Source organism: Liolophura sinensis, chromosome 10 (assembly GCF_032854445.1).
Source record: "Liolophura sinensis isolate JHLJ2023 chromosome 10, CUHK_Ljap_v2, whole genome shotgun sequence".
In the NCBI taxonomy this organism is placed as follows: Eukaryota; Metazoa; Mollusca; class Polyplacophora; order Chitonida; family Chitonidae; genus Liolophura; species Liolophura sinensis.
Genome location: NC_088304.1, coordinates 13,447,216 through 13,464,612, shown reverse-complemented (window position 1 = coordinate 13,464,612; position 17,397 = coordinate 13,447,216). Strand labels below are relative to the sequence as shown.

Below are 17,397 nucleotides of genomic sequence, written 5' to 3'. Positions count from 1 at the left end.
TCATGCAAACAACTTAATAAATAATTGACTGAGTATTAAGTCATCATTAAAAAACATGTTTTTTGAGGTTTTATGTTTTATGTTTGACTAATGGCGCAAAAAAAGGCCCTTAACTCTAAAGTGTTCACTGGGATTTTAATAGGTCTTATTGTACTTTTTACTCCATGCTTTCTAAAAGTCATTATGTTTTTCATTAGCCTAAACAAAATAAGAATTCCCTGCAGGCTGACCTAATAATTTCTGATGGCAATGGGGACAAAATGTACAAAAACATTTTTTATGAAGGATGACCTTAAATGAGCGGTATCATGAAACAAAGTCTTGATAATTGTTATCATAAATGTTCAGCACTGTATCTCAAAAATGGATGGTCAGATAACAGAAAATTAAATCTCTATCAACCGTAAGGATTTACGGCTGCATATTCCCCTGTAAGACAAAAATGACCCATACCCTGTCGTACAGCGTGACGCCGGTGCATTTAGAAGATGCACCCTACAATCTTGAACCACAAGAAAAACATCTCCAACATCACCAACATAAAGATGCTTTTTGCAGTTACAAATGACGTGCATAATTAAGCAAAAATACTTTCCTTGTCGGCCAGAGGGTTTAATAGCTTATTCCTACAACTGTACATAAATGCCGACAATGGAGGAAGGGTCCACAAGAAACAAGTGTAAGACAACAGAGTGGCCTTAGCCCAGCCTTGCGCTGTGCAGTGCACAAGTAATTCCCAATCACATCACAATCACTATGTAAATGTCATGCTTCTAAAAGGAAAAGTTTAACAGGTCATGCCATAGCCTGGGAAAGTTTCCAAACCAGACATTTCATTCAGCTTTTTTTCCAAGAAGGTAAACATTGGCCACTAAAGGTTACGCAAGCGAAATGTCAGCTATGAGCGACTGCTCCGTGACATACGGACAGGTGAGGATAAGGGATACCTGTGGAATTCCCAGACAGGTGAGTGTTAACAACTTCAGAATCTGACATGCTCACACCTGACATTTAGAGTTTCAAGATGGGTAATGAGAAAACCAAAATACAGCAATTGGAACAGTTTTTGTCTCGCATCCATTTGTTGTTTTTAAGCTCAAATATTATTTTGCTTGTTTGACACATGTTAAACCAAGACTGTGAAGAGCCACACTAAAATCATCAGCCAACCTGATGGCTAATTAAAATAACAGTCAATTTGAACACCTGTCAAACTTAGAACAGTCACAGGTGGATTTGATTATACATGTAGATCATCCCGAATAGCATGAACTTAAGAAAAATCACGCACATTTAACTTACTAATCAGGGTTTATCTTGCTGAATGTTTTGAGATACCCTATTCAGAAAAAAAATTGTAAAAATGTTACGACGGGGAAATACATGTAAAAAAAAGAAACAAACACAAGAGTCATCAGAAGATGTCACACTCCACTGTCAATTCAAGTGCTTCTCTATGCGATGACTTTCATTTTTTATTTATCACAGTTTTACGTACACCCTACATGTATTCCCTCATCCTTTTCGCATATGAAAGAGCAATTTAAAGTCAAAATTTTTGCACATTTTAAGTTGATTTTGAATACAAAATACAATGCTTGGATTGGCCAAGTTCATGGCTTCACAAAAGGTGTAATTTTACCCTTCCAAACAGAATAATGCCTTCCGGATATACTTGAATGGACACCTTACAAACATGTGAACAGGTCGCAAAAATTATACAGTGAGTCAGCCAGAGTGGATGAAGGATGGTGGGTGGGGTCCTTCAATTCATCAATTCTTTTCGCATTTCGGCTACTAGAGTTTTTGCAAAAAGTCCTCTTCAATGATACAACTAGACCCTCTTTCCAACCCAGATTCAAGTGCTGTACACATTATTCTAGATTATATATATTCTAGATTATATATTTTGACACCGATTTTATGTTTAAATGATTTTAAAGTTTTCAATTTTTATCTTTTAAATGTTTCTTATTTTAGCTTCTTATAACAATGTACGTCTATTTTGTTTTGATTTTGGGTATTAAATTTATCATATTAAAACCACATACTGTTTCCTGCTTTTTATAGCACGTTCTCCACACGACATGGATAGAACATGGTCGCATTGGCATTAAACCATACTCATTCATTCATTCATTCAACAATAGCCCCAACATTACTCTCATCGCAATCATTTAACACATTTCACACTTGCACATGTATTCATGAGCCATTCAGGAAGGGACGACCCTGTTCGTAAATGATCAAGTACAGGTATATGTCTACACGTCAATCACAGAATAATCACAAAGGTGCAAAAGAACATTCACGACAGGTACTTCCTCAATGAAGTCACCATGGTCTCAATAAACAGGTCTACAGGTCACTCTGAGACTGACAGACTACAGAGCAAAAATGTTTAACATACTCTCGGCATGAAATAAATCCGGTCTTAATAATAAACAACAATAACAATCTCACAACTGATACACCTGGATGACTCATGCAGACTGGAGGGGAAACCCTTGACCCAGGTACATGATAACTAGGTTAGCCACAATCTTGCGGAGGGACGAGAAAAACGATCAACACCCTCTGGGCCCTTCAATACAAACAGCCTGCACATTCTGATTTGCTGTTAAGACAGCTGAGACCCAGCATGCCTCCAGGAGTTCTAGAACTTTCTTTGGGGAAAATACTGAATATATCAAGCACTGCAAAAAGGTTAGGAGTTGATATGAAAATTGGACAGATAAGATTAAAAACCAAAATACGTGTTGTTCAGAAAAGAATGATTTGATTGCTTGGAGTGAAAGAGTGAAACTGTGAAGCCAACAACTGTAAAAGGCTGAATTCTCTAAAAAATCATGTAGTCAAATACAATGTTTGGAACTGATTACAATATGAATGCGAACATTAACTTTAGTATTTGGGTATTAGTACATTTATGCACAATACTGTATGTACTTTTTTATTATTTTAATTGTTTTTTTAATTCAAGGATATTTATTTAAAGACCTACTACAGTGTGAAGGCCTGTATGTCTTGAATGCAAGGTTAAATAATAAAGATGCAGATAGTCTAAATGACTTTTTAAATTGTCAAAAAATGCCTTGCATTTAACCTGATGTTGTCAATTTTGGAGGACAATATGGAAACTAAAGTTTTTTCGTTGTTTCCAATTTTACCTGGTGTGAAGTCATTCAAGAACACTTCACGTCACCCACACTGCCTACAAATAGCCACAAATTCAAATGCACATAATGTTATTCCAGCATAACCGCCTTACTCAACATCACATCTAGCTGATTCATCGTCACATATGTAAGGAGTGAGTGAGTGAGTGCTTGGGGTTTAACGTCGTACTCAACAATTTTTCAGTCATATGACGACGAAGGAATCATTAGGGTGCATGTACGTGTAATGTGCCTTCTTGTTGCAGGACAGATTTCCACCGCTCTTTTATTTAGTGCTGCTTCACTGAGACGACTTACCGAAGGCAAGTAAGCCGCCCCGCCCGAGCCATTATACTGATACGGGTCAACCAGTCGTTGCACTATCCCCTTAATGCTGAACGCCAAGCGAGGAAGTTACAACTTCCTCTTTTAAAGTCTTAGGTGTGACTCGATCAAGGAGTATCATCCCATATGTAAGGAGTATCATCACACATGTAAGGAGTATCATCACACATGTAAGGAGTATTACCGCATCTGTAAGGAGTATCACCACACATATAAGGAGTCTCATCACACATGTAAGGAGTATCATCACACATGTAAGGAGTATCACCGCATATGTAAGGAGTATTATCGCATCTGTAAGGAGTATCACCACATCTGTAAGGAGTATCACCACATATGTAAGGAGTATCATCGCATCTGTAAGGAGTATCACCACATATGTAAGGAGTATCATCACACATGTAAGGAGTATTATCACACATGTAAGGAGTATCACCACATATGTAAGGAGTATCATCACACATGTAAGGAGTATTATCGCATCTGTAAGGAGTATCACCACATATGTAAGGAGTATCATCGCATCTGTAAGGAGTATCACCACATATGTAAGGAGTATCATCACACATGTAAGGAGTATTATCACACATGTAAGGAGTATTATCGCATCTGTAAGGAGTATCATCACACATGTAAGGAGTATCACAGCATATGTAAGGAGTATCACCGCATATGTAAGGAGTATCATCACACATGTAAGGAGTATCATAACATATGTAAGGCGTATTATCACCTCAGGAAAATTTTTCGGAAACTGCCGAAGATTTTGCTTTTGAGGACATTTTACTTACAGGGGATAAATAGTGTTATTCTTCTTAAATTTTCTTTTGAACCATGGTGCTAGTTCTTATCCATATGGTATCTTTTACATAATTTTAATATTTATGCCAAATTTCTCTTGGGAATGCAGAAGCACTTTAAATACAACTGCGAAAACATACAGTTAAGAATGTCCATGTATATGGGTTGACTGCAGGTACATGTTCTGTGGCCAGAGAAAATCAACATACTTTGGACATGCTTGGAACTTTGCAAACTTTCCATCCTACAACCATACCAGTGTAGCATCTCAATTCAAGGGCATGTCCTTTATAATATTGGTCTAGGGCAATTGAATTATCATGCCTATGGAAACTTGGCTTCGTAAGTCTTCTAAATAAAATTTAAAGTCAGAGGTTGATTGAATTTAAGTACAAAATATCACCAGTGTTCTCTGTCATCTGCTGGTGCTCCTTGACGCTGAAGTAGGCTCAGAAGAAAAAATATGATGAAACTGTCTGTCCATTCTATTTATTTAAATAAATGTATAGCATCTAGTAGCATCAATTATTCTACATAATTTTTTGTTCAAAAAGATATATGTATAGTATTAACTGACAGTTGAATTCAATGCTGATGTTTATAATAGCATTAAATTTAGGCTTGTTTAAAAAACATTAGTTTGAAAAACCTAAAGGTATACTTACACAGTATGTTCTTAGCTGGGTACTGTACCTTTTTGAAAACATCTGAGTCTCATGTGAGCAAGCAGGTTCAACATGCTTACAATGGTACAATACTATATTTATTAATCCACATATAATCCAATATTTCAAACATTTCTGTACATGTGTACAAGGTGAACACAGTCAAACAAGCACTATCCTCACAAGGAGGCGTGTCTGTACATCTGAATGACAGTGCTGACAACTGAACCAGTGACAAACATATTTGTACATGTATAACAGGTGAACAAGGTCAAACAAGCACTATCCTCACAGAGGAGGCGTGTCTGTTACAACTGAATGACAGTGCTGACAACTCAACCAGAGACAAACCTTTTTGTACATGTATAAAAGATGAACACAGTCAAACAAGCACTATCCTCACAAGGGAGGCGTGTCTGTACATCTGAATGACAGTGCTGACAACTGAACCAAAGACAAAAATTTTTGTACATGTATAACAGGTGAACACAGTCAAACAAGCACTATCCTCACAAGGGAGGCGTGTCTGTACATCTGAATGACAGTGCTGACAACTGAACCAGAGACAAATATTTTTGTACATGTATAACAGGTGAACACAGTCAAACAAGCACTATCCTCACAAGGGAGGCGTGTCTGTACATCTGAATTACAGTGCTGACAACTGAACCAGCGACAGCTACATGTAGATGGGCAGGAAACCAGGCATCATTCATAAATTCTCAGACACTTACTAATTCTACATTGTGAAATGCCAGACTGCTGACTTCATTCATGGGTAACATTGTTGACGTGTCCAAAGTAAACACATGCACATGTACTACAATGGAAAACATGTAGTTATACATGTATGTCATTCAACACATGCCTCTTAAAATTTGCACACATCAGTCTTCACTTTACAACTTTATAATGAACTGGACAGATACTGTACAATATATCACCAGTTTGTACATATTTATTTATTTGATTGGTGTCTTACGCCATACTCAAGAATATTTCACTTATACGACCACAGCCAGCATTATGGTGGGAGGAAACTGGGCAGAGCCCGAGGGAAACCCACAACCATCCAAGGTTGCTGACAGACCTTCCCACTTACGAGTTGGTACATAACATACACATCACATGTAGCAGGACCGTATTGATGCTGCCTCTCAGAGTCAGGCAAAATTTGCAACTTAGTCATGGGTGAAAGGTTTGGTCACTTAGATGTACTTGTAGTGAAGTATTCAAAAAGGAAAAAGGCGCTATCTGCCTTTGCTGCTAAAATTCTTGAGTATGTTGGCGTAATGAGTGAGTGCTTAGAGTTTAACATTGTGCTTAACAATTTTTCAGTCATGACGATGAAGGGAGTCCGTAGAGTGCATGTAGTGTGAATCCTTGTTGCAGGACGGATTTCCACCGCTCTTTTATCTAGTGCTGCTTCACTGAGACGCCTTACAGAAGGCAAGTAAGCCAACGCACCTGAACCATTATACTGGTAGAGGTCAACCAGTCATTGTACTATCCCCTTCATGCTGAATGCCAAGTGAGGAAGTTTAAACTTCCTCTTTTAAGGTCTTAAAACCAGGACCAAATGACCTGACCCAGAATTGACCCTGGGTCTACCTGCTGCGAGGCGGACTATCTAACAACAGAACTACCGGGGCCCATTCAATATGCAGGTATATGTACATCTTTAAAACATGCATGGCACATGTACATGTATGTAGTGAAAGACATCCATGAACAGAGGGTCAAAATGTTCCTTGTTTTGGGCTCTTCAGAGTGATCAAGTCAACTATCATCTAACTGATGTTTTCTAAAGCTGTAACTTCCAATAGATTCCATTTACACACATGTCATTATTAAACAACATGGGAATGGGTAAAATTTAACAAAAAAAATCTTTGTGACGACCTGGGCTCAATTTTACATCTGTTTTTATATTTTGAACTCTTAAAAACAAAGGAATGGCCAAACAAATTGAGCCCTGGTACAAAACATGACCACATTGCACAAGCAAAATTGCCCTTTTTTGTTTGTTGTCAGTTTACAAACATTAGTTTACTGTATGCCCCCCTAAGTTTGCCCTTTGTTGTTTTTGCCCAGTTTTCAAACATTAGCTTACTGTATGCCCCCTAAGTTTGCCCTTTGTTGTTTGTGCCCAGTTTTCAAACATTAGCTTACTGTACGCCCCCCTAAGTTTGCCCTTTGTTGTTTGTGCCCAGTTTACACACATTAGCTTAGTGTATGCCCCCCTAAGTTTGCCCTTTGTTGTTTGTGCCCAGTTTTCAAACATTAGCTTAGTGTATGCCCCCCCCCCCTAAGTTTGCCCTTTGTTGTTTGTGCCCAGTTTACAAACATTAGCTTAGTGCATGCCCCCCTAAGTTTGCCCTTTGTTGTTTGTGCCCAGTTTACAAACATTAGCTTAGTGTATGCCCCCCTAAGTTTGCCCTTTGTTGTTTGTGCCCAATTTACAAACATTAGCTTAGTGTATGCCCTTACTGTATGCCCCCCAAGTCTGCCCTTACTGTATGCCCCCTAAGTTTGCCTTACTGTATGCCCCCCAAGTCTGCCCTTACTGTATGCCCCCTAAGTTTGCCCTTACTGTATGCCCCCCAAGTCTGCCCTTACTGTATGCCCCTTAAGTTTACTTGACTCCGTTTATACATTGTATCTTACATCCAAGAAATACTATTTTTAGATCTCAATAATTTCAACATGACACTATCCACAGGTTTCAGAAAAAAAGGCTTTCAGAAAACCACATCATGCATTCAGCCACACAGTGTATGAAGTGCTGGTGCATGAACAAATAGCCCATTTAAAAAAGCTCTTGTTATAAACTATATTACTGATCCATTTCTTTACAGACTTTCCTCAACTTACACAACACTTCGTGCAGTTATTCAATGACAGAACTTTATAATTCTGCCAATAAACCATGCATTACCCATGCAGTTTAACCCTTTAACAGCCATGATGTGGCCAGACACATGTACTTTTGGTGTAGGTTATAACTGAAAGGTCCCACTCCTTTAACTGCATGGACACACATGGCATGGTGAAGGTTCAATCCCAATCTTGGACATGAAATTTTCAGATGGTCTTACATGAAATCTGTGCATCACAAGAGAGCAAGAAAGCTTGTGAGTCAGTTACAGCGTATACCTGCCAAAGGCCGGTGGTTTTACAATGGGCAAAATGGTTTAAATATTGAAAATGATACCAAACTGAAAACCCTCCTGTTATTTGTTTGTGAAATACTCCTTCAAATATAAAGTACACATAGGTATGCATTTAACAACAATAAACCACTGCACCAAATCAAATATAACACATCCATACATCAACTGTGTAAATTAATTGGTAATGATGCAAGCATCGGTAGAAAAGACAACTGTGAACTGCGCATGTCTCTATAAATACTTTTATGGTATTTAAGTTCATTACAAGGCGGTTACCAGCTACCTGCTGCCTCTGAAGAAAAAGGACCAGGTATATTTAACTGCCTACTTCAACTAATGCACTAATTTTACTTCATTTAATCTCTGTCAGGTGGCCAGATGTGGTAGTCTTCTGCTCAAAAATATAATGATAGCTCTGACCAAAGGAAAAATTTTGTAACATATATTGGCCTTTTAAGATGTATTTCAGGAGGTGAAAGATTGTGGTGTTCAAAAAGTTGTTTGACGTCAACTGGTGACACATACTATTAGGCAGGCAAAATAAATAAATAAATTTCTAAAGTAAGTAAAGATATTTTTAGAAAGAGTTTTCAATGTTCTTTCTCTTGATACTTATTTCGTTTCAACCCTTTCTTTCCCTTTAAACTTGCTGTTCAATCCAAATGTATTTATGCATATACCGTAAGTACATTTCAGGGCTCAGAGGGTTAAAATCCATTTAGAAAGGTGAGGCAGTGTGTAGGTTAAGCACAGACTACACAAGACTTTGTATTAATCCAGCTGCACCTAGTGGCTGGTAACATTATATGTGCATAGTGTGGTCTGGCCAAATATCCTGTTACGTGCCGATTACTCTACAAGCAATTCAATAGGCATCATTCTCCACTGTAAGTTCAAATTTCTGCAGTACTGACAACCCTCTTCAGTTTTTCACACAGCCCACTGCACTTTTTGACAAAAGCACAGGTTTTCCAGCGCTACATGACATCGGACAGAAGGATCTTAAGACAGCCATTACTCTAATTACTCAACCTTTTCGCACTTCATAGAGCCACTTCCTGTGTGGAATTTTTGCTCCTTCAAAATTCGAGTTTGTACACAAAATTATATTGTTTCACAGCTTCACAAAAAGTATAATTTTATCAGTCTGCATAGAATAATGCCCTCAGAGGACACTAGAATAAACATCTTGCAAACATGCGAATAAGTTGAGGAATTACGGTAATCAATTTTTTAGTCAAACGATGAAATCAATGGTGGTGTTTGGGTCGATGTAAATCAATCCTGATCACAGTCTTTTTATTACACTTGTACTTACCCACATGCACTACATATAACAAGCACTAAGGGTTTGGAAATTTCATAATGTGATGACGGTCTTTGAAGTCAAGTCATTTTCTTCTCGCAGGTAACATCAATCTACACTGTTGTTTAATGGGTTAAATAAACCTTTTTTTGAATGTCGTCAGAGGGTGTGAAACTGAAAATAAAACTTATTCCTGTTGAAGATACATTTACATGATTGCTGAACCTTGAAAAAAACGGAAAGCCTAAAAATAAGATAAGATCGGACAAAATAGAAAGTTTTATTCCATTTTTCTCGTTTTCTAGCAAAACTCGCCATTCGTAGGTTGCTGCCACACCTTCCCACGTGTGGCCGTAGAGGAAGTCAGCATGGCCTGGACTTAAACTCACAGCGAATGCATTGGTGGGAGGCTCCTGGGTTATTATTGCACCATGCTGGCATGCCAATTCCCTCAGCCATGGAGGCCTCTAATATATATATATATATATATATATATATATATATATATATATATATATATACCTATATATATATATGTGTGTGTGTATGCAAGGTTGTCATGCTACTTCTTATGCTACATGACAAGTGTACCTGGCAGGGTGACCAATGCTACCTGGCTTTATCTAGCCTAATATACAAGTACATGTATATGGACGTGCGATTGGTCTTGACAAATTCTACTGGACATATTTCAAATAAATTTAACTTCTACGTTTAACGTAAAGATTTTGTTCCACTTTTCATGTTTCACTGTGTTATAAGTGACAGAATATTGTTTGAAAGTATCTCACAAAATAACAGCAATCCCACACCTTGACGGTTTGTCCAAGGGAGGTAATCCAGTTTGATCAAATCATGGTTCATTTGTTCTGCTGAGAAATAATGGAACACTTTCTGAGAAATGATGGAACACTTTCTGAGAAAGAACCTATCTTGTGTGGAGAGCCACAAGGCTGGACATTAGGGCCTACCCCCTTTTTGTTATATATTGATGATATAGCTAATAACTCTAATTTGTTAGATCTGATGTTATTCGCTGATGATACTAGCAGCCTTTTGCTAACACCGAAACAAATGCTGCACTGTTGACATTCTCTTTCTTGAGATGGATAAGATATACACATAGTGATGTAGCAACAGTCTTTTACTCAGTCTGAATAAAACTAAGTGCATGTTCATTAAGCCTTAATCCAGACGGAATATATGCATGGTGATATAGCAACAGTCTTTTCCTCAGTCTGAATAAAACTAAGTGTATGTTTATTAAGCCTTAATCCAGACGGAATATACACATGGTGATGTAGCAACAGTCTTTCACTCAGTCTGAATAAAACTAAGTGCATGTTCATTAAGCCTTAATCCAGACGGAATATATGCATGGTGATATAGCAACAGTCTTTTCCTCAGTCTGAATAAAACTAAGTGTATGTTCATTAAGCCTTAATCCAGACAGAATATATGCATGGTGATATAGCAACAGTCTTTTCCTCGGCCTGAATAAAACTAAGTGCATGTTCATTAAGCCTTAATCCAGACGGAATATATGCATGGTGATATAGCAACAGTCTTTTCCTCAGTCTGAATAAAACTAAGTGTATGTTTATTAAGCCTTAATCCAGACAGAATATACACATGGTGATGTAGCAACAGTCTTTTCCTCGGCCTGAATAAAACTAAGTGCATGTTCATTAAGCCTTAATCCAGACGGAATATATGCATGGTGATATAGCAACAGTCTTTTCCTCAGTCTGAATAAAACTAAGTGTATGTTTATTAAGCCTTAATCCAGACGGAATATACACATGGTGATGTAGCAACAGTCTTTCACTCAGTCTGAATAAAACTAAGTGCATGTTCATTAAGCCTTAATCCAGACGGAATATATGCATGGTGATATAGCGACAGTCTTTTCCTCAGTCTGAATAAAACTAAGTGTATGTTCATTAAGCCTTAATCCAGACGGAATATATGCATGGTGATATAGCAACAGTCTTTTCCTCAGTCTGAATAAAACTAAGTGTATGTTTATTAAGCCTTAATCCAGACAGAATATACACATGGTGATGTAGCAACAGTCTTTCACTCAGTCTGAATAAAACTAAGTGTATGTTCATTAAGCCTTAATCCAGACGGAATATATGCATGGTGATATAGCAACAGTCTTTTACTCAGTCTGAATAAAACTAAGTGTATGTTCATTAAGCCTTAATCCAGACGGAATATATGCATGGTGATATAGCAACAGTCTTTTCCTCAGTCTGAATAAAACTAAGTGTATGTTTATTAAGCCTTAATCCAGACAGAATATACACATGGTGATATAGCAACAGTCTTTTCCTCAGTCTGAATAAAACTAAGTGTATGTTCATTAAGCCTTAATCCAGACAGAATATATGCATGGTGATATAGCAACAGTCTTTTCCTCAGTCTGAATAAAACTAAGTGTATGTTTATTAAGCCTTAATCCAGACAGAATATACACATGGTGATGTAGCAACAGTCTTTCACTCAGTCTGAATAAAACTAAGTGTATGTTCATTAAGCCTTAATCCAGACGGAATATATGCATGGTGATATAGCAACAGTCTTTTACTCAGTCTGAATAAAACTAAGTGTATGTTCATTAAGCCTTAATCCAGACGGAATATATGCATGGTGATATAGCAACAGTCTTTTCCTCAGTCTGAATAAAACTAAGTGTATGTTTATTAAGCCTTAATCCAGACAGAATATACACATGGTGATGTAGCAACAGTCTTTTCCTCGGCCTGAATAAAACTAAGTGCATGTTCATTAAGCCTTAATCCAGACGGAATATATGCATGGTGATATAGCAACAGTCTTTTCCTCAGTCTGAATAAAACTAAGTGTATGTTTATTAAGCCTTAATCCAGACAGAATATACACATGGTGATGTAGCAACAGTCTTTTCCTCGGCCTGAATAAAACTAAGTGTATGTTCATTAAGCCTTAATCCAGACGGAATATATGCATGGTGATATAGCAACAGTCTTTTCCTCAGTCTGAATAAAACTAAGCGTATGTTTATTAAGCCTTAATCCAGACAGAATATACACATGGTGATGTAGCAACAGTCTTTTCCTCGGCCTGAATAAAACTAAGTGCATGTTCATTAAGCCTTAATCCAGACGGAATATATGCATGGTGATATAGCAACAGTCTTTTCCTCAGTCTGAATAAAACTAAGTGTATGTTTATTAAGCCTTAATCCAGACGGAATATACACATGGTGATGTAGCAACAGTCTTTTCCTCGGCCTGAATAAAACTAAGTGCATGTTCATTAAGCCTTAATCCAGACGGAATATACACATGGTGATGTAGCAACAGTCTTTCACTCAGTCTCTTTAAAACTAAGTGCATGTTCATTAAGCCTTAATCCAGACAGAATATATGCATGGTGATGTAGCAACAGTCTTTTACTCAGTCTGAATAAAACTAAGTGTATGTTCATTAAGCCTCCATCTGGAGATTCCTTACTCCTATTAATTATTCTGAATATTTCTAAAGGACGGGTGTCTAACGCTAAATTTCTCGGTATAATCTCCAGCCACAAGTTAAATTGGAAAAGCCATATTCAGTACATCTATGGGAAAATTTCTAGAAACATAAATATTATCAACTACATTAAATTCTCAATTAATAAAAAGTCTGCTATTCTCTGAATATCCATCAGATGCTTATGGCAATATCCTTTGGGGTAATACTTTACCATCTCATCTTAATGTTTTGGTAATTCTTAAAAAAAAAAAAACCCACTACGTACAATAACACTTTCCCATAGATTGGAGCATACTGCGCCTCTCTTTGCAGAGCTCAAGTTGTTGACTACACCAAACCATCATGTTTTCCTGTCTACAATTTGTCTAAACCTATATATATATATATATATATATATATATATATACCAGAAGGAAAATATTCCTAAAGGTTTCTACACTTAGAATAGTTGAACCGTGCAAATGGAATAAGTAGCTTCCATTGCTTAAAACAACACAATCTTCTTCCTTATTCAAATCTTGTCTAAACTCGTTCTTATTGTTATTATCCCCAAGGTTACTATCCTTTAGGTCGTCACGGGTTACACATTTACATATTAACTAATTACTATGACTTAAGTCATAACATTTGTATAGGGACATAACAGACTCAACTGAGCCTTATTCCTGTCGACAACTTACATTTATGCTGTCTTTGAATATGAATGCTGCATGTGTTGATGAATAAAACTATTAAATACTGATTTTTGATATTTGATTGGTGTTTAACGCCGTACTCAAGAATATTTCACTTATACGACGGCATTATGGTGGGAGGAAACCGGGCAGAGGGAGGACCCGGGGGAAACCCACGACCATCTGCAGGTTGCTGGAAGACCTTCCCACTTACGACTGGAGAGGATATTAAATACTGAAGGAACTAATATATTCAGCAAACCTGTATCAAAACTAAAGTCTACAGTGACACAACTTACAGCTGCAGTATACAGATCTACATGGTATAGCCACAATTTGTTATTTTCACACATACGTTTCATAAAAATAAGGTTAAAATCAATACTGCCTGTGGCACCTACATTCAGGCCTGAATATTAAAACTGGATCTTAACAATCCAGATGAGTGAGTGAGTGAGTGCTAGGGGTTTAACATCGTGCTTAACAATTTTTCAGTCATATGACGACGAAGGAATCCTTAGAGTGCATGTAATGTGCCTCCTTGCTGCAGGAAGGATTTCGACCACCCTTTTATCCAGTGCTGATTCACTGAGACGCCTTACCGAAGGCAAGTAAGACACCACGCCTGAGCCATTATACTGATACGATGTCAACCAGTCGTTGCACTATTCCTTTCATGCTGAACGCCAAGCGAGGCAATCCAGATGAAGTCAGGTTTGAATGTTTACTCAAGTTATAATACTACCTGGGGAACACATGTAATGGTACTTTGACCTTTTAATTCGTACACTGTTCCAGGTGCATGAAAACCCCAAATTCATATCATGTACAAGTAAATTAACTGTTTCGCCACAGAGGAACTGCAAAAGGTGTAAGCCATAAGATAATGTCCTCACTCTATTAACATAATTCTACCTCATAGAGAAAATTACTATGTACCAGGACTGTTTGCATGTTTTGTATTTGACACCATGCATATCTAGGCACTTACAGTTTTACTCATGCACACAAGCTTTACTTGTACAGATACGGAGATGCAAACGTTGCCTAATAATAAATAACCTGGATTTTAATACAGATTTCTACCTCACAGCCACATAAGTTCAAATCTTTACTTTGCTGATGTTCATAATTTACAAATTCTTCAGACTGGGGAAGATTTTTTTGTTGCCTAACTATGGTTTCCAGTCACAGTTCTCAGATTATCATCTACTGTTGCTCACATCTCCAGATCTTATCCTCTACTAGGCGAAGCCACATGCAAGTGAAGTGCCCGGATGTGCACAGTCTCAAATTCAGTTCCTGAACAAGCAACAAGTGTCACTAAATATTTACTTTCTACACTAAATGTGTGGGCTGTTTTCCTGTCAGTGAAAACATATGGATCAGTTGAACAGACACATTTTGGATATTTTAACAGCAATACATATTACTGCTTCTCAAATCCAGAACAGGGATATCTATGACAGATCAGTATCAATTCTGGTGTAAATAACTGTTTTGTAATCTCCTCTAATTTCATGTTCACAATGTTTCTCAAACTGAATTTACATACATGTATTTAGAATTATATAATTTCATTTGATTTCTAAAAAAAATGATAAAGATCTTAAAGAAATCAAGGTACCCTGCTATGCTCAGAACAATTAACCACAGAGCCAGAGCATGTAGTATGTAACAAAACTCCCAATACAACTGTACACGTTCAACTGAACCCACCTTGATCATGAATTCATACACAAGACTTCCTCAACTAGTATGGCAGGCTGCCATTTAAGGCGAAATGAAATGTGATACTCCATGATATCTAATACCCTTACCTTCACTTGAAGGCATGTAGGTCTATTGTACAATATTATTTTACTGCCAGTACAAAGTTCAACTTCAATCCAAAACAGGCTGCTTCTCATACACATACCCTGTATGTACTAAGATTTATCCCACAACAACATGTAATACTTTACAACTTTAATTACCTGCAGCTGTAACAATGCACAAATAGTCTTTACTACAACATCATACAAGAACAGTAAGCCTATACATGACCAAGAGTTGAAATGTAGACTAATAGGAGCCAAGAGGTCTTCAGTTTCTGTCTTGGTTCCTAGAATATATGATGTCTGACAAAAATTGTGTATTCTGAGGTGGCAAACTGGGAATCATCATCAACTGGCTCCTGAGTACAAGCTCAACTCAAGACATAAAATGTTGTAATGAACACCTGTCAAACATTTGTGCCGCTTGTATTTTTTATTTTTCTTCTCCTAAATATAACCATAAAATTTATCCATATAAATGAACCTTTAACAACTCAACTGGCCATCAAACTGATGATGGCAGCATGTAACTGGACACTGAAGTCAAATTTGACATTTTCGAGTTCATCTCGAATGATTAATTGCAGGTAATAAAACTTTCTGACTCACTTGAAACATTTCGGGTGCCAGTTGGAGTTTAGAGCTTGAACGTACTCCTCATCCGCCACCTCTTTGGAGCACGCGGGACATTTTGTGTCCTGTCCTGGAAATAGATAAAAAAGAGCTTATTATTTCTCAGACTTTTTAAATCGACACGAATTTACAAAGCGTCCAAAGAGTCAACAAAACTTACCCAGCCCCGTTTCACATTGCGACATAATCGCATCTACGAAAATGGCGGTCGGCATTTGTTACCTTCACGGGCAAGAGAGTTCCGATCAGCTGTCAAACTCACCTTAAACTGGAAGCCTGAGACCGTTTATATCTGCTGTGTACGAACACAAACCTAATGCGCAGTTGATTTCATCTTTTATCTATTTGACTGACTAAAGTCAAAACCTACCCATTTTTAGGAGTCCTTAAGCCTTGAGAACGTTATCTTGTTGTTTGAAAGCATCACAAACAAAGCTGTTTAGAAACAACATTGCCAGTCACTTTGCATCCCGGCCCGCCCAATTGTGCCCGCTAGTCATACGCTGTCGTATGTTTACGCGTTTAGGATAACAACCATCAGTGCTCCGGGCGATGTCTGTTGAAATTCGCATTCTACCTTTAAAAGAAGACAGACGACATAGGGCTACAAGTCTACACAGTGCCACAATTTTCACACAACTTCCTATATGATAGGCATACATATATATGTGCATATACGTGCATATACAAGATTCCGATCGTCAATGAACAGAATTCCTAGGCTACATGGAAAACCGCAAAAATTCTTTCATAGGTTTATGATTTTGTCCTTTAATTTTTTCTTCATGTTGTCAATGCGGATGTGTTAATACCGGGAACGGTCACGTGGTCAGCACTCGCTCTTCTTCCTCGGTGACTATCTTGAAAGTTCGAGATAACACGAGGTTAAAAAAGTTACATTCTTGTTTTTTTTTATAACGCAACAATATATATATATATATATATATATATATATATATATATATAGGCAAAAAAAAATGTCGCATATGCGCGCATGTCTACTAGTTTACAAATACATAGTTGACAATGATATACATGTATATAACATACAATGACTGGTCGTAAGGCCTAAATACATGCAAATTCATAAATTCATGCGGATGCTCGTGGGTTTTAAATAAACCAATCAGTACGTAATTACTACTATTGTGTTGCATAATTGCGAAAATTTAGGTCGGCCACAATCGTAGAAATAAAAACCACTAAAGTATACCGTGTGCCGTAAGTAGCACACACATAGGGCCTAGATCTATATGTAGGTTTAACTAAGCAAGTAAGTACTGCGTTAAACGCCATGCAAGATA

The 17,397-nt window shown here is 37.4% G+C and overlaps 1 protein-coding gene across 1 annotated transcript in view; it reads right to left on the bottom strand.

The window, feature by feature from the left end:
- LOC135476415 (LIM domain kinase 1-like) overlaps positions 1–16,289 on the bottom strand; it is a 47,562-nt gene extending 31,273 nt beyond the window's left edge. The window contains exons 1-2 of the mRNA XM_064756433.1: positions 16,254–16,289; positions 16,070–16,163 (exon numbers count right to left, since the gene is read on the bottom strand). Of these exons, the coding sequence (XP_064612503.1) occupies positions 16,070–16,163; positions 16,254–16,278 (119 nt within the window). The 5' untranslated portion in view covers positions 16,279–16,289. The remainder of the gene's footprint in view (positions 1–16,069; positions 16,164–16,253) is intronic.
- Positions 16,290–17,397: the final 1,108 nt, after the last annotated feature.